General features: G+C 54.9%; 1 protein-coding gene across 3 annotated transcripts in view; it reads right to left on the reverse strand.

Annotated features, from left to right (window-relative positions):
• Positions 1-5,176: 5,176 nt before the first annotated feature.
• The window catches only part of LOC110470184 (ankyrin repeat and fibronectin type-III domain-containing protein 1), a 168,195-nt gene continuing 153,079 nt past the window's right edge, over positions 5,177-20,292 (reverse strand). For all 3 annotated transcript variants that reach the window (XM_021529644.2, XM_021529647.3, XM_021529646.3), the window contains 16 exons: positions 19,990-20,184; positions 19,634-19,747; positions 18,949-19,046; positions 17,399-17,489; positions 15,531-15,638; positions 15,182-15,281; positions 14,524-14,656; positions 13,663-13,782; positions 13,088-13,303; positions 12,641-12,807; positions 12,090-12,240; positions 11,187-11,355; positions 10,775-10,941; positions 9,703-9,913; positions 8,778-9,448; positions 5,177-6,394 (listed from right to left, as the gene is read on the reverse strand). In XM_021529644.2, coding sequence (XP_021385319.1) covers positions 6,107-6,394; positions 8,778-9,448; positions 9,703-9,913; positions 10,775-10,941; positions 11,187-11,355; positions 12,090-12,240; positions 12,641-12,807; positions 13,088-13,303; positions 13,663-13,782; positions 14,524-14,656; positions 15,182-15,281; positions 15,531-15,638; positions 17,399-17,489; positions 18,949-19,046; positions 19,634-19,747; positions 19,990-20,184 — 2,999 coding nt within the window. In that variant the 3' untranslated portion in view covers positions 5,177-6,106. The remainder of the gene's footprint in view (positions 6,395-8,777; positions 9,449-9,702; positions 9,914-10,774; positions 10,942-11,186; positions 11,356-12,089; positions 12,241-12,640; positions 12,808-13,087; positions 13,304-13,662; positions 13,783-14,523; positions 14,657-15,181; positions 15,282-15,530; positions 15,639-17,398; positions 17,490-18,948; positions 19,047-19,633; positions 19,748-19,989; positions 20,185-20,292) is intronic.

Raw genomic sequence — 20,292 nt, forward strand, 5'->3', positions numbered from 1 at the left:
CATTATATGTTGGGTTTTTCTTTTTTCTTCCCACCAAAAAATGCGATTTTATACATAGTATAAATGTTCATAAAGGATTTTTGGTTTCGTCAGAAGGTGTCTTCCAAAATTCTTGAGTTAAAATAAACTTGTAGATAGTCACTGGTTTGTTTCTGTGTTTTGGTTTTTCAATGAAAGTGAGTTTTGTTAAAAAAACACTCTGGTTTGCTTCTCCTTTTTAAGTGCAAATAAAATAAAATAATGCACTACTGCTTCCTCATGAATTTGTATCTTTGTATTCTCAGTTCCTGTTTTCACATTTTAGAAGAGGTCTTCCTTGTGTCCCAGGAATTTTCTTGGGATGGAAACAGCTGTTTCCTTCCTGGTCGGTACATGGGTTTGGAGAACCTCAAGCCAAAAAATCCTAGACACACCAAAGTCATGTGAAGCTTTCCGATGGTGCTAGTGTTACCCGGACTCTCATTTCCTCCAGACCAAGTGTCTTTGTGGTTGAGAAATTGCAGTCTTTCTCTAAGATCCGTGCTGTCCAGCCCAGTTCCACATGGGAAGTGGTTTTACCCACAGCACACAGAGCAGGCCAGTGTGGTTTCCCAGGGAAGACTGGGATCCTGAGCAAAGGTTCCTGGACACAAGCCCCAGGCCAAAGGGGTTTTGCTCAGCAGAGCTGCATCTTTTGTGGGCATCCGGGCAGGGGATGAAAAGTCTGGGCACCCTGCAGCCCCTTGATTCACCAGTATGAATCCCATCAGACCACCTTGCAATTATACAGCAAAGCTATTCATAAGCTCCATGAGTAAACAGTCCCTGGCACTGCACATGGTGGCACAAAGTTCCTACAGATGATAGAGAGCTAATTAACTTAGTAATTGCATGTGGTGTGACAGCCCTGGAACTTCCGCGCTGTTTTGGATGGCTGGGATGGGTCTTACTCATGTTCTCACCTCCTGTTTGAGGGGAGAAATTCTTTCACTGCCTTCAATGGGGCAGGCTCAGAGCATCTCATCTCTGTGGCCATTGCAGCAGCTCTGCAGCCATTCCCTATAACCAGAACTAAGGAGAGAAGAAGTGTCCCAGGCAAAAAAAACCAACAAAACAAAACAAAACAAAACCCACCAAAAACCAAAAAACTCCTCAAAAGAAACAAACAAACTGAAAAAAAAAACCCAAACGAAAAAAAAAAAAAAAAAAAAAAAAACAACTGTCCAAGACACCAACTAAACAAAATACTCCCCTATCTCAGACTCAGAAAACAAACTTTGGGAACCACAAACCTGAATTCATGTCTGATAAACTGAGCAACTCCTTTTGGTGGGAGAAAAGCAAATAAAATACTTCAGAATTGATGCCAATAGGCTCCTGAGTTTGGATAGAAAATTCAATGTCACAATTTGGGTTTATTTCTATGAATTCATACGATGTGAGCAGAATACCACTGAGCACGGCTCATTTGGCAACAGAAATTAATACATTCTCATTAATCTGCATGGAAGTACTCTGGTTTTCCCCCTCTGTGATTCTGACCCTGGGCCTGAAGGGAGAAGACCCGTTTGTCCACCCGGACAGGTTCATACTTTGCTTCACTGTGCCTAGGAGCAAAACCCAATACATTGATTTACATCATTGTGACGTTAGTGATGAAATGACAATGACAAAGAGACAAAAAAATCCTCCAAAAGTTCAAATTGTTCTGCAGCATTATCTCTTGGTGCTCCACAGCACCTGAAGAGTAGAGTGTCAGCTGCCTCCAAGGGAAGCTGGGAAATGTGTGCCTCTGTGGGGTCCACTGCTGCCCTCAAACCCTGCTTCTTCCCACCTCCCAGATGAGCACTGCTCATACCCACCCCAGCCTGGATGGGATTTTTAAGGATACACATCTCCAGGATATAGGATTGTCCAGAGAGAGTTGGTACCAAACTCAGGGATGGTGTGCAGGCTGCTGGAGTGGTGTCAGTGTGTCCAGTGGGAGCCAGGCAGGGACAGTGCCTCTGTGCTGGGGCACTGCTGGGACCACAACCCAGTCCTGGGGTCAGTTCTGGGCCCCTCATGACAGGAAGGACACAGAGGGGATGGGGCATGTCTGGGGAGGGGAGCAGAACTGGGGAAGGGTCTGGAGCACCAGGAGCAGCTGAGGGGGCTCAGGATGGAGGAGAGAACATGGCCTCAAGTTGCAGCAAGGGAGTTTCAGATTGGACATTGGAAAAATTCCCTCATGGAAAGAGTGGTCGGGCACTGGCACAGGCTGCCCAGGGAAGTGGCAGAGTCATTTCCCTTGGAGAGATTTAAAAACCATGTAGATGTGGCACCTGGGAGCATGGCTTAGTGGTGGCTTGGCAGTGCTGGATTTAATGGTTGGACTCCATGACTTTAGAGCAATTTTCCAACCTGGATGAGTCCCTGATTCTATGGTACCAGTGCAGAGGGGCTAGCAAGCACCAAAGGTGCTCACCTGGGTTCAGGTGGGTGTGTGGCACAAAGGTGGGGTGCACATATGGTACAAGGGTGTTTGTGCCTGGATACTGGCAGTGCCCCTGTCTGGTAGTGCTGGGGACATGGGGCTGCAGGGACAGTAGTGCCTGTGGCACGTGACACAGCTCTGTGCAGGTACAGTGTCCCAGCCCTCCAGGACTCTCACCTGCTTTGCTCATTAAATACTGGAGAAAAGAGATCTTACAAAGCTTCCATGGCAGGAGACAGCAGGGCTGAGCTCAGGTGCTTTGGGGATTCTCCTCCCTAGCCTGTGCCACGGTGCACATGCCACAGCGAGTGCCAGATCCCTGTGGAGAAAACCCCTTCACCAACCCTCTGCACCAGTGCAAGGAGACCTACAGGCTCTGAATCCTGGTGCTGCCAGGGCTTAGTGCCCTGCTGCCCCTCACCCAACACCTCTTCACATTACCTTAAAGAGCCACCACAGCCCCAGCACTGAGATGGCAGCCTTAAAAACTGCCACAGACAGAGCCTGCTGCCTTCTGTTCCCAGCCCTTGACTGTGGGGAAAGGCAGAAGAGTGTCTGAAGGCTCAACAACCTATTCAGAAAGAAAACATTGGTATGTACCCATGAAACCATTGAGAGAGAAGGAAAATATGAAAAGAGATAACCACCTTGCAAGTGCCATTCTTCAAGAATGCTGTGCAGTAGGAGCCACAGAGAGGATGAAGGGTCTGGAGCACCTCCTTATGAGGAGAGACTGAGGGGGCTGTGCCTGGTCAGTCTGGAGAAGAGAAGACTGAGAGGGGATCCCATCAGCCCATACAAATATCTCCAAGGCAGGTGCCAAGAAGATGGTGCCAGAGTCTTTTTAGTGGAGCTCAGCAACAGGAGAAGGAATAATGACCATAAACAAAAAGACATGAAGTTCCATCTCAACATTAGGAAGAAGTTCTTTCCAAGGATGGTGGCAGAGCACTGGAACAGATGCCCAGGGAGGGTGTGGAGTTTCCCCTCTCTCAAGACATTCAAAACCCATCTGGACACATTCCTATGTCACCTGCTCCAAGTGACCCTGCCTGGGCAAGGGTTTGGACTGCATGATCTCCAGAGGTCACTCCCAACCTCAAATCTTTTGTCATTCTGTGAGGAGTGTGTTGCATCAGGACATCACACATCCCCGTGTCCATGGCTGTGGGGCTTCCCAATAAAAAGCTGTGCAACTCCTACTCTTCCCACTTTGCATTCAGCTCTGCTCCTACCCAGGCCCTGGCTCCTTCTCTCTTCCTCTCCCAGGCGAGGAGAGGAGGTCCCACAGTGTTCCCTGCAGCCAAGTGATCCAAGCTGCTGTGTGGCCAGAGCATCTCCTGCAGAGAAGCTTTGCACAGCCAGCGGGACCCTTCCACAGACAGAGCTCTGCACCGGGGCTGGGCAGCAGCTCCAGCTGCAGACATTGTCCCAGGCCCACCTCAGAGAGCAGCACGGGGCTTTGGGTCATGGCTCCGTCTCTCTTGATGGAACTGGGCTTCTACGAAGGGAGAACAAATTCTTAAGGCAAGGGGAGGACTTTTTCCCTTCTGGGGTCAAATAAAAGGGCATCAGGAGTTGCACGGCTCCATGCTGAGGAGCATCAGGGACACACATGTAGCTTTCTGTACATAGCCTTGATCTAACACTGAATTCACTCTGTGACTTCCAAAAAGGCACTTAGTTTTCTACCAGTTGTGCCTTCCCTCTGCCTTGCCTTAGGCTCTGAGCATCAATAGGTGACACATGCAAAGGGAAGGGCCACCCTGCAGCTCCTGCTTCTTTGGGATGTTAATGCCTGTGGATGCCCAACAATGGCAAACGCCATGGGAACCTCTGCACTCACCAACCCACTTTTTCCTTGACCTGGGAGAGTGGGGTTTGTTTTAACTTGAGGCAGAAGACAAGCAAAGGAGAGAGGAGATGGGAGAAGCGCCTTTTAAAAAGTTCCTTTGTCGCTCGCCTCCACATCCCATGGTGGTGCCTGCACTGACGTCAATGTGGTGCTGGTTGATTTGCACCAGCTGAGGGGCTGGCGCAGGATCCTCCCCTCCACAGTGGCTCTGACGTGGGGCAGGAAGGGTTCATGCTGGGATATATTCCTGCCCGTGCCACACTGGTGGCCACAAGGCGAGGAATGAGGAACCTCTGCAGAGTGACAGACGACTCTTATGGCTGCCCATGGAGCCCCTCCTGCACCCTGGCACCCAGTGACAGGGGCTGCTGCCCAGCCCTGACCCCTCCATGCCAAGGGAAGGACAGTGAGGTGGCTGCTGCAGGGACATCAGCATCAGGAGCCTCGCCTTGCCAAGGGGTGCCAGACTGGCACCTTCTTCACAGTGTTTGTGCCAGCTGTGACACAGCTGTGAGCTCTCGCTGCCATCCCTGCTCATCTGCAGGTGTTCTTCCCTCAGTGGAGGCTGCAGGACTTGACCTAGGCATCAGCCCTACAGCTCTGGGGTTTCACCAGCCCATGGAGCTGATGCCTTGGCACGCCCAAGTTTATCTTGCTGCCTTACAGTGCAACAAATCCCAGAAGAGCATTTCTGACTAGTACTTTGCTCCCACGCATGTGATTTGTGTTAATGTAACACCGAACAGCATGGAAAGCATCCCACCAAACACTCCTGGGAAAGAGGAGCCCAGCCCTTGGAATCAGAGCTGGTTTGGGAGATGGATGATGGAATGCTATGCACCCAGCCACAAGAAGGACAAGTGATATGCAGTCAGCAGCAGTCGTCTTTACTATGGACCACAGGAGATCAGAAAAGTAACCATGTTAACAGGAGACCTAGTGGCTAACAAAATGTCATGCTGTAGGACGTACTAGAGAAAGAGAAGCACAATCACCAGAACAAAACAGCACCCAGAGGGACAGGGAAGCCCAGGGGGTTGCAGGAGATGCCCTATAGCAAATCTCTAGTGTGGTATTGACACATCTATGAGTGCAGGGGGCTGGCTGCATGGGTTCCTTTAGTCTTGGACACAAGTCAAAGCGTCTTCACTTTTACCCAATTCCAGTGGCTCTAGCACAATGATTATTGACTTTTTTTCAGAATAAAAATACTAATATAATTTTTTTCCAAGAACTTTGTGCAAGAATCATTTCTCCAGGTGCAGTGAAAGGAGGGCAGATAGGAAAACACCCTTCCCAGGGTTGTCCTTATGGCTCCTGCCCTCTCCTCACTGACACCACAGCCCTCCCTAGCAATCTTCAGTGGTTTTGCCTTCAGTGAATCCCAAACAAGGTTTTCCAGAAAAAAATGAGAAAAAAAAAGTATTGCTGCTTCTTCTTGTAATATTTTTCCCTCTCTCTCTCTCTCTCTCTCTCTCTCTCTCTCTCTCTCCCCCATTTCTCCTTAAAAAATGTTTACTTTCAAAAATTCCATTCCTGCAGAGAGTCCTGAGCTCTGAGGTCTCTGGACTCCACCCTCCTCTTCTCCAGTCAGAAAAACTGAGTCTCGATGTCTCTTTGGTTAAAAAAAAAAATTAAAAAATAGCACAAACAAATAACACACAACCCAGTATGATCCCATTCCACCCTGTGGATGCCTGATGAGAGGGTGTCTGTGGAAGAAGGAAGCATCAGAGACGAGCTGTCTGCTCACTGGAAGCCGAGGTCTCCGCTCCATCCCGCCGGCTCTCCTCCTCTCATACGGTGGTCGCTGGCCCATACTGGAGCACCAGAGGGGATGTCTCCTTGATGCGGACGTAGAACCGCCCCTCGGGCTGGCTGGTGTGGAGGGACAGAGGCAAGAAGTCATCGGGGAGCCACCGCTCGCTCTCGTTGGCAGCGAACACCAGTCCGAAGTGCTCCAGCTGCTCCTCGCCATAGCAGACAGCGGCCAAGCTGCCCAGCACGTCCCGCGAGATGTCATTCATCTCCAGCACCACCAGCTTCACCACCTCCCTGGCAGGCGTCTGGCTGGTGATGTGCAGCTGTGGAGAGAGAGATGGGAGAGATGGAGAGATGGGAGAGATGGATGGCAGGCGGGAGGAATGAGGAGGAGCAGGGCCTGGAGGCAGCAAACGGCGTGGAGGAATGGTGAGGGTGCAGGAACAGCTGCCCAGTGGTGCCCGTGAGCAGGTGCAGCAGCCTGGCACAGAGCCATGGGCACACTATGCCCAGGGAATGCCCAAGGGGTGCCCTAGCATGCCAGGGCCCAAACTTATGCACTGCTCTCCTGCCTCCACTTCTGTCTCCAAGCCCTTGCCACTCAGCCCTTGCACGTGTTACCTACAGCTCTGCTGAGGCTGCCCCACTATCTCATCACCTGCAGCTGGAGAGGGACAGTCTCTGCCCTGCTCCTGGTACCATGGAGGGATCTGTGTGAAGTCCCTCTTGTGAGCAGGGTCCAGACTCTCAGACCAGCTGGACCACAACAGCTCTGCCAAACTACAACTGAAACCTCTTTGGAACAGGGCGATAAATTTCATCCGTGCACAAGCTTGGGGTTCTCCCACCAACAGCTACCCTTGCCCTCTGCTTCCCTGGGGACAGCCCTGTGAATCCCCAATCCTGTCAAAAAAATGAGCTCATCAGGACCCCGGCTGCTAAGGCCAGGAGCCACTGCTTGGCTTCAAAGGCCCAAAGGCAGGACATCCATCCTCGCCCAGGGAAGGTAACATTTCCTTTGGCACATCTGTGAGGGTTTGTGGAGCGCCAGGAGTGCTGCCTTGGCAGGGTGGTCCCAGCCCTGGGCCCATGTGAACACTGCCAGCCCTGAACAGCTGTGGCAGGGCTCAGCTGATTTACACCAGCCAAGGAGCCATGCCTTTGAACTCGCCTTTCTTTGAGAACATCGTAAAATGGACAAGCAGGTGTGTCCAAAGCTTTGCAACTTCAAAAGCCACATGGGCAGCCCGCCAAGAACCTGAGGGCTCCGCTTCAGTTCCACAGAAATCTATGGGCATTCCTCAAATAGAAAATAATCTGGTGAGGCACAGTTGTCTCTGCTAGGATGTCCTGGCTTGGTGCAGAGACACTGGCTATCAAACCTCCCCAGCAATAAACCAATCAGCCTGTTGGCACTGTTCTTCCTCTGCCATTACTTGGGGGTTGCTTTCAACCCATACCAGTCCATGATTTAATGATTTTCTGCTCCATCATCCTCAGTCCTGGGCACCAGGAATGTCTTGGAAAGGTAATTTCAACAGGGGAAGGATCTCCATGGCTGAGACCAAAGGAGGCCACAAAGCCAGAGGGGGACTTGCCCAAGATGCGCGTCCTGGGGGATGCTCCTCTATGGGGGAGCCCACCTGGAGCAGGTGTGAGTGATCAGAGCTGGTGGGGTCAGCTCTTGGCAGCAAAGCCCCCATGGAGAGAAGTCAGGTCACACAGCTGCTCCAGCATAGTCTGAAGGAGCATGGAAGGAGCTCTGCCTGTTGTCCTAGCTGGAATTGGAGTGGGTTCTGCCACTGGAGTTGCCACAGGCTGGAGACAAAAGGCTCCTGCTCTCACCTCCCTAATGGGGAAGGCTGGAGCAGAGACCACACACCTGGGAAGAGGAGGCTGTAGGAGGAGCATGCGCAGGGCAGGGGTGACAGCTGAATTTTGGCCTGGAAGGATGATATGTTTGAACACCAGGACATGGCAAGGGTGTGGCAAGGACACCATCTTAAACAATGGATTCAGTTATTACATCAGCAGCTCAGATATATCAAGGAAGATTTGGATTTCTGCTAATACACTCATCTACTATTTTGGTTTTTTCCCACTATTAGAACAGTCAGGTTTTTCTTCTCTCTTTATTTTAAACAAAAACAAAACCAAAAACAAACCAAAAAACCAAAACAAAAACCACACAAAACAACAAAACCAAAAAACAAACAAACAAGAAAACCAAAAACAAAACAAAACAAAAAAAAAAAACAACAACAAAAAAAAAAAACCAAACAAAAACCCCAACCAAACAAAAAAAAAACCAACAAAAAAGTGTCCTTTCCTCTGCCTGCCCACTCTGGGTGACACCAACCTACTGTCACCTGCTGAACCACAGACCAAGAGCTGAACTTCAGCCCCACTGCCGTGTCCCCAGAATTCACTATGTGTGGCCCTGGCTCACTCCTTCTGCAGCAGTAGCCATTGTTCCTGCAGAGACACCCTGTCCTACCAGCAGCCTCATCTACAGCATGGACAGAGGGAGTCAGGACAGGAGTGCTGCGGGTCTCCAGGGGAACCTCACCCCTGGGACGGCGGAGGATGGGGAGGGCAGTGCCAGGCGTGGAACACATGAGCCCTGCTGTCTCTGTCCCCATCCCGCCAGCCCTGTCCCTCTGGGCACAGCAGAGCCGCTGCGCCACCCATGACAGGCTCTGGTACCTTGACACTGGTCTCTTTGGAGAGTCCCGTTTCGTACTGAGGGCAGACCCTCAAGGTGACAGAGCCCGGCTTCTTCCCTTGCTCGGCCAAGCCCCCAGGCTGCTCTGGCTGCTGCTCTGTCAAGTCCTGAGTCCACTCATCCGAGCGCGTCCGGCAGACGGGCTCAGAGCCCTGTCCCCCCCGGCAGCCCTCGGGGCTGGGTGTCAAGCCAGTCCCCAGCCTGAGCTGGCTGCAGAGGCCCGTGGTCCTGCTCTCGACCGGGGAGCTGTCCACGGAGCCAGGGCAGGACTTTCTCGGACCGGGGCAGTGGGGCTTGGGGAAGTCAAGGCTGCTGGTCCGAACGCAGTACGCCTGTCGCTTCTCTGTGATGCGCAGCAGCTCGATCTGCCGGCTGGGCAGGACGAAGTCACTGTCATAGAGCTTGGGCGGTGGCCGGGGCTCCTCAGGTGGTGGCGGCACTGGGGCTGGGGTCTTGAGCTCGTGGCTCTGCAGGACGTCCGGGGCACTGTCCCGCAGGGTGCGGGCCACCCTCCGGCTGCAGCACTCAGGCCCCGAGGTGGAGTACACCAGGTCGAGCTCCTTCGGGCTCTGCGCCCGGCTGGAGTCGTAGTCGCTGTCAGTGGCCAGGAACACCTCTGAGGAGCCTTCCTCGTCCGACAGGCCGTGGGAGTCTGCGAGGCGGGAGAGAAGCAACGAGTGGCTCAGCCTGAGTGTGGATAACCCCCGCGGAGATGGAATCCAGGGAAGCCTCTGAGTTTTGTCCCCTTGTCACACAGCAGAGTGGCACTCGCCATGGAACAGGCAGGGCAGGTCCCGCCCCGGCTGAGGCCGACTGCCCTGCATGCACCCGGCTCCAGCCCCCCGACCCACCGAGCACGGCAGCCATGAGCCCACAGGCAGGAGCCCGGCACGGCCGCGTCCTCACCGGAGTTGAGCTTGCGGCTGGTCTCTGGTGAGAGCGCTGGGGATGGAAGGTAGTCAATGTGGGATGAGGAGGATCGGGTTTTCTCCTTCACTGTCCCTCCGGCCTCGCTGAGGAAGCCACTGAGAGAGATCCCACAGGAGGGCTGCTTGTAGCGGGCGTGCTGCAGGACATCCATGATCCAGCGCATCTCTCGCCAGATCTCCTCCATTTGCTGCCAACAGAGGAAATGGAGGAGCCCTTTCACACAGCAAATGATAGCAACAAGAAAATCCCATGGCAAAACATGGAGTCTGTACACAAACATCTCTCCAGAGCTCTGGGGGAATCCCCGGGCTGGGAAATGCAAAGGAAGTGCTCTCAGGCAGAAGGAGGACACAGCTGCTGGTTCAGCAGGGGTGCTGGGGACAGGGGTAGTGTGGGATGCTCTCTTGCAAGTCCATCCTAAAATGCACATGCAGGCCTATTTCTAGCAAGGAGGGCATGTGCTCTTTGGGTCTCTCCTTGGGATTTTTAACGTGATCATTGCAGTAAGAAGTTGCTCAATAAAGCATCTGCAGCCTGGAGAAGAGGAGGCTCTAGGGACACCTCAGAGCCTGAAGGAGCTCCAGGAAGAGCTGGAGAGGGACTTCAGACAAGGGATGGAGGGATGGGACAAGGGCCTGGATGAACAGGACAAGGGCCTGGAGTAACAGGACAAGGGTGAATGGCTTCCCACTGCCAGGGTTAGATGGGAAACTGGAAAGGAATTCTTGGCTGTGAGAGTGCTGAGGCCCTAGCACAGTGTGCCCAGAGAAGCTGTGCCTGCTTCTGGATCCCTGGCAGTGCCCAAGGCCAGGTTGGACACGGCTTGGAGCAACCTGGGACAGTGGAAGGTGGAACTGGATGAGATTTAATGTCTGTTCCAACCCAAACCATTCTATGAATCTATGAAAGACCAGCCTACTGCTGCCCATCAGCCAGATCAGAGAAATCCCCTGGGGCCACCAAGACCAGCGAACAGCCTGAATGCAGATGCTGCTGCCTGAGTCCTGGCAGGTTAGGGGCACTGTGGAGCCTGGCTCCCACCCCATACCTGGATGTAGTCCTGAACCTGCTGGTGCCTCTGCTTGGCAGTGGAGAGCTCGGCATCGGAGAAAGCCTCCCTGAGGCTCTGCTGGGAGAGGAGCGACTCCAGTTCCAGCAGGGCAGACACTTGGCAGTACTGTGTGATGAACTCCCGGTTGTATGTGAAGAAGTGGACTGGGAGAGGAAACAAGAGGGGAGGGGATGAAAAACATTAGGTCCCATGTCCTCCTCCATATCACCCAAGATGAGGAGGCAACACTGTCCATTAGTCCACCTGGACAGCCCTCAGTACATCCCTCCATCCCTGCTCCCCAGGGACTGAGGGAAGTCTAGGCACACCACTGCCCAGCCCAGCTCTCAGGAGGCCTCAGAGGACAGCAGGACCAGCAGAGTTGAGTTTTGGCATCCCTTCTCCTCACCCAGCTCGAAGATCTGCAGCGGCAGTGTGAGGAAGCCAGAGCGAGGGGTATAGGGGTTGTTCTGGCCTGGAGCAGTGCAGACATCATCTGATGGAGGCAGCAGCAGCAGGAAGGAGACCTGATCCCCAAAGTCCAGCACCTCTTGGCTGTACAGACGGAAGTCTTTGGCCTGCAAGAAGACAGTGCAGGTAACAGCTGCACACATCACCTGGTGGGGCCTCTGTCCAGTCCTCCTGCACAGATTAGTCCTCAGGGATCACCTGTAGCCAGGGGACACTGCAGCTTCAGCACACAACCAGAGCCCCCTTGCTTCTGGCATAATCTGCTTAATCTCATCACTTCTTCTCTAATTTTTCCTAAAATTTTTGAAACTTCTGGTCAAAGTCACCATGACAGGGTGTCAAAAACGTACCACCAGTAATGGCTCAGTGATGAGCAGGGAGGTGCCCTCCCAGCTACCCAGGCAGAAGCACATACCTGTCATTGGGGCTGCTGGGTTGTTTCCCAGCAGATACTTGGCATGGTGGAAGAAGGTTTCTCCCCATGCAGTCTGGCCCCAGGGGCTGAAGCTCCAGCCCAGCACTGGCCAGGGACCAACCTGCTTTGGAGGGGCAGAGTTGGGCTGGTCTCGTGCTGCCCAGGACCAAACCACCGGCAGGAGTAAACCCAGATTTGCTGTCGTTGCTTTGGAGTACAGCGTGGGAAGGACAAACAGCTCCTGTGGACACTGTCCCTGGGCAGGGCAGACTCGCCACTCACCTTCTGTCTGCACAGCACTAAAATCTGGGTGCTCCAGCCCCACCAGGAGGGCCAGCCATGCAGTTCCCCACCCACTGCAACCACCAGCACTGTGCTCACAGCCCCATCCCCTCCCTCTGCCCAGACCTTGACTCCAGCCTCTACCTCTTGAAATGGGATGTTCACCAGGGTCATCAGCTCCTTGATGGCCACTTGGAGCTCCTGAAACAAGGGGTTCTGGGACCTGTCAGTCTCTGGCTCTGTGGGAGCAGCCTCCTCCACGCTGGCCATCTTTTGCAGCCACTCCCACTCCTCCCTGCAGAAGGCCAGAGACAGACAGGTGAAGGAAGGAGCAGTTTGTGTGGACGTGGACACATTTCTCTGAGAGCTGTTTTTGCTTGGCTGTTCCTGTCCCAGACACTGCAGCATCCCCAGAGGTATGGGAGAGGTGGAGGTAGACAGGGAACTTGGTTTGCTCTAGGCTGAATCAGACTCACAGAATCTACTGAGCTGGATGGGACCCACACGGATTGTCAAGTTCAGCCCTGACCCCTCACAGGACACCCTAACAACCCTACCCTGTGCCTGAGAGCACTGCATGGCAAGGCTAAGAGGGAGTATTACACTGCTGCTGAAGCAGGAGGTGATAGGTGCTGTTAGCCCGGATGGGACAGAGCAGCCTGACTGCCCTGGCTGAGCAGCCTTGCAAATCCCACCTGGAGATGTTGGGGTTGGAGCGAATCTTGACATGGCACAGGATGTTGGGGAGCTGCTCTGGCACCAGCACTCGGATCTGATCCACGGCACTGCACAGCTTCAAGTAGCCCAGGTAGAGGCCCTGGGAGAGGGCATGGCTGCTCCGCTGGTGATAAGCCAGCTTGTCCTGGGAACAAAGGCACTGCTGGATTGAGCAAGTCCTCACAGCAAGGCTGATGCTGTAGCACAGCCAGTCCAGCTGGAGAAGGGGAGCAGCACAGGAAGACAACCTGGTGCTGCCAGGTTTCATCTGGCACCAACTTGATGCCTCCTCTTGAAACAACAGGAGTTTTGGAGGCTGGCTGGGCTTTGCTTCCCCTCTGCTGTGAGCTTCCCAGGCCGAGGGGGAGCAGGGAGCACTGGTGTTTTCCAGGGGAGCCCAGTGCTGTCCTCGCCCCAGCACGCACCTGGAGGGAGATGAGCAGCGTGTCCAGAGCAGTGGGCTCCTCGGGGGAGGACACGGACTTCCGGCTGGTCTGCAGCTTGCAGATGGGGACCCAGCGGACGCTCTCGAAGGTCTGGTTGGTCTTCACCTCCTTCAGGGTGACGATGAGGATGTTGCCCTGTTTGTCTTTGATGGGCTCAAAGAAGACCTGCCCCAGGTCCTGGATGCCCAGCAGCCCCTGGGCAACAGGGTAGGAAGGCAGGAGAAAGCAGAGGGTCAGGGGATATCCCGGAGGCATGGTGGGTCTGGGCAGCTGGGATGTGCCTGCAGCTGCCTGCTGGAAACCAGTCTGCCCAGAAAAACACCCTGATGGTCCCCAGCCCCTCTGCAGGAGACTGCCATGACACCTGACACCTCACTGTCCCACGGCTGGAGTCCTGCCAGGGAGGATGAGGCAGGGACACACAGTCATGACAGTCATGGCCAGCAGATCCTGGGTTTATCCCGACTGTGGTACATCTGCATGCTGCTCCCAAGGGAGCTCAGCCCCTAGCATCCCACTTAAAGTGTTTGTTCCCTGCCCAGGCTGACCCTCACCTGCATCTGTGAGATAGCCAGCAGCATTTTGAAGCGTGTCTGCAGGATGCAGGAGCAGGAGGACTGGGACACAGTGACACACTGCCGCAGCCACAGGATCTCGTCCCACATACATGACACCTGCACACACCAAGGAGTGTCACCGCTGCTGCAGCTGGGTCACACCAGGCTTTTGGGGAAATTGTTTGCCTCTCTGAGTTGGGTTAGGAATGTGCATGGGCATGCAGCACCTCTCAGCAGGGTTGCAAATAAATCCCCGTGCCACAGGCACTGAGATGCCTCCAGAGTCTGTAGCCAAGGGCAGCCCTGAGCCATGTCCACTCAGACATCCATCTTCATCTAGGACTGAAACCCTGAGTTTGAATACAAGTTGGCCAAGGTCAGGAGGGAGAAGAAAGCACTCTCCATCAGTAGATAAGGATCATCCAGCAAATTATTTTGGCCCTGAGATGCCCACATGCACTTTCCTTAAGTCTGCTGACATCAGAGGAGCTGCCAGCAGCTCCCTGTGCATCCTACAGCAGAGGCAGAGGTGCCATGGCAGGATGCTGAGGGGAAGCAATTCAACAGCCACTGACATCCCTGTAGAGATGCAGTGCCCACCCACCCCAGCACACAGCCTGCCCAGTGTGGCTCTGGTCTGTCACTCATCTTTGGGCTTCTAGAGGTTGGGATGAAATGCCATTCCCTGGAAGTTACCTGGTCCATGCTGAACCCCAGCAAGAAGCAAGTCCACGGGCTGCTGGCACTGCCAAGCCCCAGTGTCTGGACTGGAGAGGCAGAAGTATTGCCTGATGCCTGCCTGGGTCACCTTGGTACTCCTGGCCCTCTGCCTAAACACAGGGTCCCTCAGCCACCCACCTTGGTGAGCCACAGGAAATCCTGCATGAGCAGGCAGGAGTAGGTGTCATCAATCTCCACCACGGGGATCTGATCTTCGTGGGTTACCAGGATGTTGTCGTCCTTGTAGAAGATGGCTGTCAGGTAGAGGCCCCTGCATGGGAGGGAAGACAGACTTCAGTGCCACCCCCAGCTGCCAGCTCCATCTCCCAAAGGGTCTCTTTCCTGAGAGAAGAGGAGATGCTCTGCCCCAGGTCCCCACTTCTCTCCAACAGCCTGTGGCAGAAGAGGCTTGTGGCTGGTACGGGAGCAGGAGCAGGAACCCAGCGTGTCCCAATAGATACCACGGCCCATGACCCTGCAGCACATGGGACAGAGATGGGCCAGACTGTGCAGGGGACACTCTGGGTCTGGACAACTTGGAGTGCCAGGTGAGCCCCAGAGGTGATGCAGGGATCTGGGCACCAGCACATCTTGGCCAGTCCAAATGGAGACACCAAGAGAACCTCTGATCTCTGGGCCATGGGACTCCTCTCCACTGACACCACAGCTCACTCCCAGTGCAGACCCTGCTCTGGGCACCCCCAGCCCCCAGTGTGCAGGCACAGCTCTCAGGATGGGCAGCTCTGCAGCCCTGCTGGGACAGGGGCTCTCCCCAACCCCATGCACCAGCTCTCACCGCTTCAGTGTCTTGAGAAACTTGCTGCCAGGGTGGAAGAGGTGTTTGAGGCTCTTGGAGACTGAATGCTTTCTGCTCTGGGGCTGGTTCTTGCAGGGCTCTGTGGAGCAGAGAGCAAAGGATGCTGCAGCAGGAGATGAAGAGCTGATACCAACTCATTGGGAAGGCTGAGATCCCCACTGCCTGAGCACTGGCAGTGGGGTCTCCACTGCCTGAGGTGTCTCCCTGCTCTCCTCATCCATGGCACAGATCTATTCCTGTACCACCCAGCTCTGTGGATCACACCACAACTGTGGGGACTCAGCTGCCCCTGCCTCAGCCTCCCTGGAGCACTGTGCTGTGGGCTCACCGTGGCAAATGCAGTGCTGGTGGACGGTCTTCACCTGGCCCAGGAGATGGTCCAGAGCTTCAGCCTGTCCCCTCCGCCGTGGCGCCCTGCCGTCGTACTCCCGCCAGTCTGTGGGGACAAACCAGCATCACCCTGGCACCCCTTTGCCTGGGCCAAAAGGGGTTCCCATCCCCTCCTCCCACATCATCTGGGTGTCCCCCCCCATGCCACAGCATGGCAGCAGGTGTGGGTGCTGGGCACTTCTGGGTGTGCTGGGAGATCCCCAGCTTTGTGCCACTCTTCCCAGGAACCCCCAGCTCTGCACAGCACCCCGTGGCCACTGGCCTCCTCACAGCATGGCAGGGACACACCAGGGGGAAGGAACAAGGTCTGTCTGTTTCTGCTACACTTCACTGGCCTTAAAAAATAAAATTCTTTCCAGTGTCTTCCTCCAGGTCTTCCCCAGTTACTCCAGATGAGTGCTGGAAGCTGGGCTTACCTCGACAAACACATAAATAAACTCCCATCAGCTCCACCCGCTATGGGCCAGCAGCAGGACCATGAGCAGGGCTGGGGACCTGCTGGCTCTTCTCCCTCAACTTTATATTAATTGCTTTAAACACCCCATGTCCTGCCCACTGCTGTTTTCCATGGAAAGTTCAGCTCTGTTAACTTTGGCTAGAACTTGCCACTATTTTTAGTAGCTTTAAAAACACCCAGGGAGGTGCTTGACTATATTCTGCTGGGCCAGGGAGGGATCTCTACTGAAGGGAGAAATATTACTGGTAATAAAAATAAATAAACCCCACTCCTGTCTGATTCACTTCAACTACACTCAATTGATGCCACCTAGATCTTGGTTACAGGGAATGGGACCTGTGTGAGGCGGCAAACGGGCTTTAAAGTGGGTGCAAATATGACAGGGACAAGACCAAGCCACGGCAGTAGACTGCTGTGTCCTTGCTATGTGCATTCCTAGACATGCAAATGGATTTTTGGTGATTTCAGTGCTCTGTGGACATGCAGCCAGAGCTGTGCATGGTGCTGCACATCTCTGACCCATTACTGTTGACCTCCACCTGTTCCCAATGCCCTCACTGCTCCCTGGGTGCCTTCAGCATGGTGGGATAGGAATGGGCTTCCATGGCCTTGGGACAAGCTCAGCCTCTCAAGGGGCTGTTCCTTACTCGTTTACAGCATCAGTCCCATGGGACACCACACAGGCACCTGTTTTGGGACTGGTGACATGTGGCAGAGACATTTCTGGAGCCCCCTTAGTCCTGAACTTCACCTTTGGGCTGCTCTTTCCAGCTCAGTCCACCTGGCCCTTCTTCACCCAGCACCCCAGGGTGCCTTGTATGACATTGGATGGCTGTTTCCTGACACTTTTCCTGGGGCCAGCATGGGGAGGAGAGTGCTAACAGCCCAGAGCTGGTCTCTTCTGGGGCTCGTGACCCCCATCCTAGCTCCATGCCAGGGAATGCAAGTCTTTGGGCCTGGGCTGGATGGGAGAGACCATGTGGTGGTACAGAGTGGGAGGCCACTGCCCCCCAGGACCACTCTGAGTCCTGGCTCTTTGCCACCTAATAGCTTTCTCCATGGAATGAGCTGATCCAGGTGGCCTGAAATGGCTCAGCCTTTCCCAGGCAGCAAGGGTAATTCCAGGCTGAAAACTCACTCTTTGACAAAGCACTTGTTGGCTGAAGGCAGCATCCCAGAACCCCAGGCACAGCCTTCCCGCCTGGCCCGAGACTCCAAATTCTGCCTCTGCCCCTGGGTCCACTCCCTCCCATCCCAGCAGTGAGAGGAACCCCTGGATGGCACAGGGAGCTGTCCTGTCCCCCCAGCCCTGTGCTGGCTGCCGTGGGAGTGTTCCCAGGGGTACTCACTGGAAGGGATGGCGAAGGGGGGCATGGAGGCTTGTGGGGGACCCCAGCCCTTCATGTTGTAGGCAGACACGCGGACGTGGTACGCCGTGCCCTGCAAGGAGAGCAGCACACTCAGCATGACACCACCTCTTCCAGCTTGGCGGGTGAGGCAAGGAGGATTCCCCCAGCCCACTGCTCCAGTACACCACGAGAGCACTCAGCTAGGAGCCCACAGCCTGGGTCACTGGCTCTCACCTCCCCTCCTGTACAAAGTCCTTGTTGTGAGGCACTAGAGAATCCCCGTGGCCCTGCTGGGTGGGTTTGGGGCACACAGAGGAAGGACTGGACATTGCAAATGCCCCTTGCCAAAGCTGCTCCAGCCTGAAAGACTCAGTGATTGTGTGGACTGGGGTGCTGGCGATCCCCTGGGACATATAAGGTTCCAGCCCCTGGAGACAGGGATCTGGCCCAGCACTGTCAAAGGCTTGTAGCACAGTGACAGTGATTAAAGTCTCTGATCAAAGCCCAGTCAAGCTGACAGATGTTGCCAGGCCTCCAGGCACTCATGAAGGCAACAGGACCTATGGAGCAGCTCTGAGAGCGTGATTGATGGGCTTGGAGCAGTTCCTTGCAGCGATGCTGCTCCAGGCACCGCCTGAGTCCCTCCCACCACACTGAGGGCAGCTCCCACCCCGACAGCACTCCTGGGCTTGGAACTGCTGCTGGGCCTAAGCCCCTCTCACCTCACCAAGGGGGTCCTCTGCTCCTCAAATCAGTGCTCCCTGCCTGCCTACCCCTGCTAAGGGTGACCCCATTTATCCCAGCATCTGCCTGTGCCCCCATCCTGAGCTCCATCCCACCGCAGTCCCTGTGTCCCTGGTGCCGGCCCAGACATGGCTCTTATGGTTCTCAGGGAGATAAAACAGCAAGGGTCCACGGTCCCACCAGCCATGACCTTGCCGAGCTCCCAAAGATGAAGATGGAGCTGGTTCCTCCTTCGGTGGCATCAGGGCTGGGGCGAGGGGTTGGACTGTGCAGGTGGCAGAGGACTGAGCCACTGATTTACTGCCCAGGAAGAGCCTGGGTGGAGACAGGAGTGGGGAGGGGGACGGAGGACAAATCAGGCATGGGGTGAATGGGCCTGTTGTGCCTGTCACTGCCGAGTCCCTGGCACCCTGTCAGGGAGCTTCCCCACTGTCAGTGGCTCCAGCCATGGGCGGACAAACATGCTTCTCCCAGCCCCACACTCTTGGCTCTGCCCAGGCTCTGCCCATGGCATACAGCATGGCACAATCCTCTTGTTCCTGCTCAGAACGATCATAGAAACAAAGAATCATTAAGGCTGGAAAAGGTGTCTAGGATCACTGAGTCCAACCATTGCCAAGGCCATCACTAAACCATGTCCCAAACTACCAAATACAAGTCTTTGGAACATTTCCAGGGATAATGACTCCACCACTGCCCTGGGCAGCCTGATCCCCTCCTCATGTGCTGCAGTATGGCCTGTGGCTTTTCCCAGCTGTGGGCTCTCCCTGCTGAGCCCTGCCTGCTGTGGGCACCCCGGCACTCACGGACACCAGCCCCTGGATGGTGAAGTGCAGGTCCTTCAGCTTGTCGATCACGGCTTCTCCCAGCAGTGGTGAGAAGGTGGGGGAGCAGCTCCACTCCACTGCAAGCAGAAAGACCCCAAGGTGCATGAGGCCCTGGAGTGGGGACAGGCCACCAGGGCTGGGGCAGCATGTCACAGACAGCAGCTGCAGGGGGATGGCAGACAGCACAGGAGATGGAGGCAGTGGAGTGCAGGCATGGAAAAGGTGATTCATAGTGGGGAGAAGGTCGTGAAGAGGTCATGGGGAGCTGCTGTCGTCACCAAGCCACATAAGATGGGGTCAGCACCTTTAATTGGTGGGTCAGAAGTGGGGGATGGAATAAATTATTCCAGAAGCCAAAAAGATATAGTTTAAGTGGGTGAGGTGTGCATAACAATGAAGTATTCCCAGTGTGCAGGATGAGGGGGGCAGTCGACAAGTGACGCTCCGAATTTTCCCTTGGTGCAGGATGATGTTTGGTCTAGCTCAGAGCATTTGGATGGTGGCTAGGCTGTCCAGCAGCCATGGCTTCCCCTGTCCTTCAGTATAAAAGTGGCCTCACTGGGGCTTGGCAGCACTGCCCATGGCTCTGTTGTGTTGACATGGGGTGCAAGGCACCTGCTGTGGCTGTGTGACCCTGCCCTGCTGCAGGGATCGTCATCCTTACCTTTGTACTTGGTGACAACAGCTGAGTTGACGCTCAGGGGCTCCCAGAAGGTCACCTGCAATGAGGAGCTGCTGGCCACAGAGAGGTGGACGCTGCTGGGGGCATCTGGCACTCCTGGGGACAGAGAGTGCAGGGACTGCTACAGCAATGACGGTCACTCTGAACCTCTCCGTGTCCCTCTTGGGCCTCTCTCCGGTCCCAGGGGCATGTTCCCTGATGGAACATATTCTCCCCTCCATGCACCCACACTGCAAGTTCTGGCCACAGGGTGCAGGCGATGGGTGCTGGTGCCCCGCACAGCCCCACTCCTTCCCCTGGAGCAGGGACAGCCCCCCAGCCCTCCGGTGGTCACTCACGGGCATGCTCAAACCCTGCCTTCATGCGCTTGTAAAGCCGGAATCGCCACTCCCAGGCCTTGAGCTGCTTCTCCTTCTCGGAGCAGTCAGCATTGGGCGCCTCGTTCACCACCTGTGCCATCAGCTCGTTGACACGTTGCTCCGCTTCCCGCACCAGCGTGGAGAGGTGCAGTGAGCGGCTTTCCAGGCTCACAACTGTGGGAAGGTGCACACAGCCACGGGCCCAGGAGGAAAGGGAGGAGAAGGTGGTTAGGGCAGGCTCTGCCACTGCTGGCAATGAATCCCCACCCTGAGACCCCATCC

The sequence above is a fragment of the Lonchura striata genome, chromosome 16 (assembly GCF_046129695.1).
Source record: "Lonchura striata isolate bLonStr1 chromosome 16, bLonStr1.mat, whole genome shotgun sequence".
NCBI lineage: Eukaryota > Metazoa > Chordata > Aves > Passeriformes > Estrildidae > Lonchura > Lonchura striata.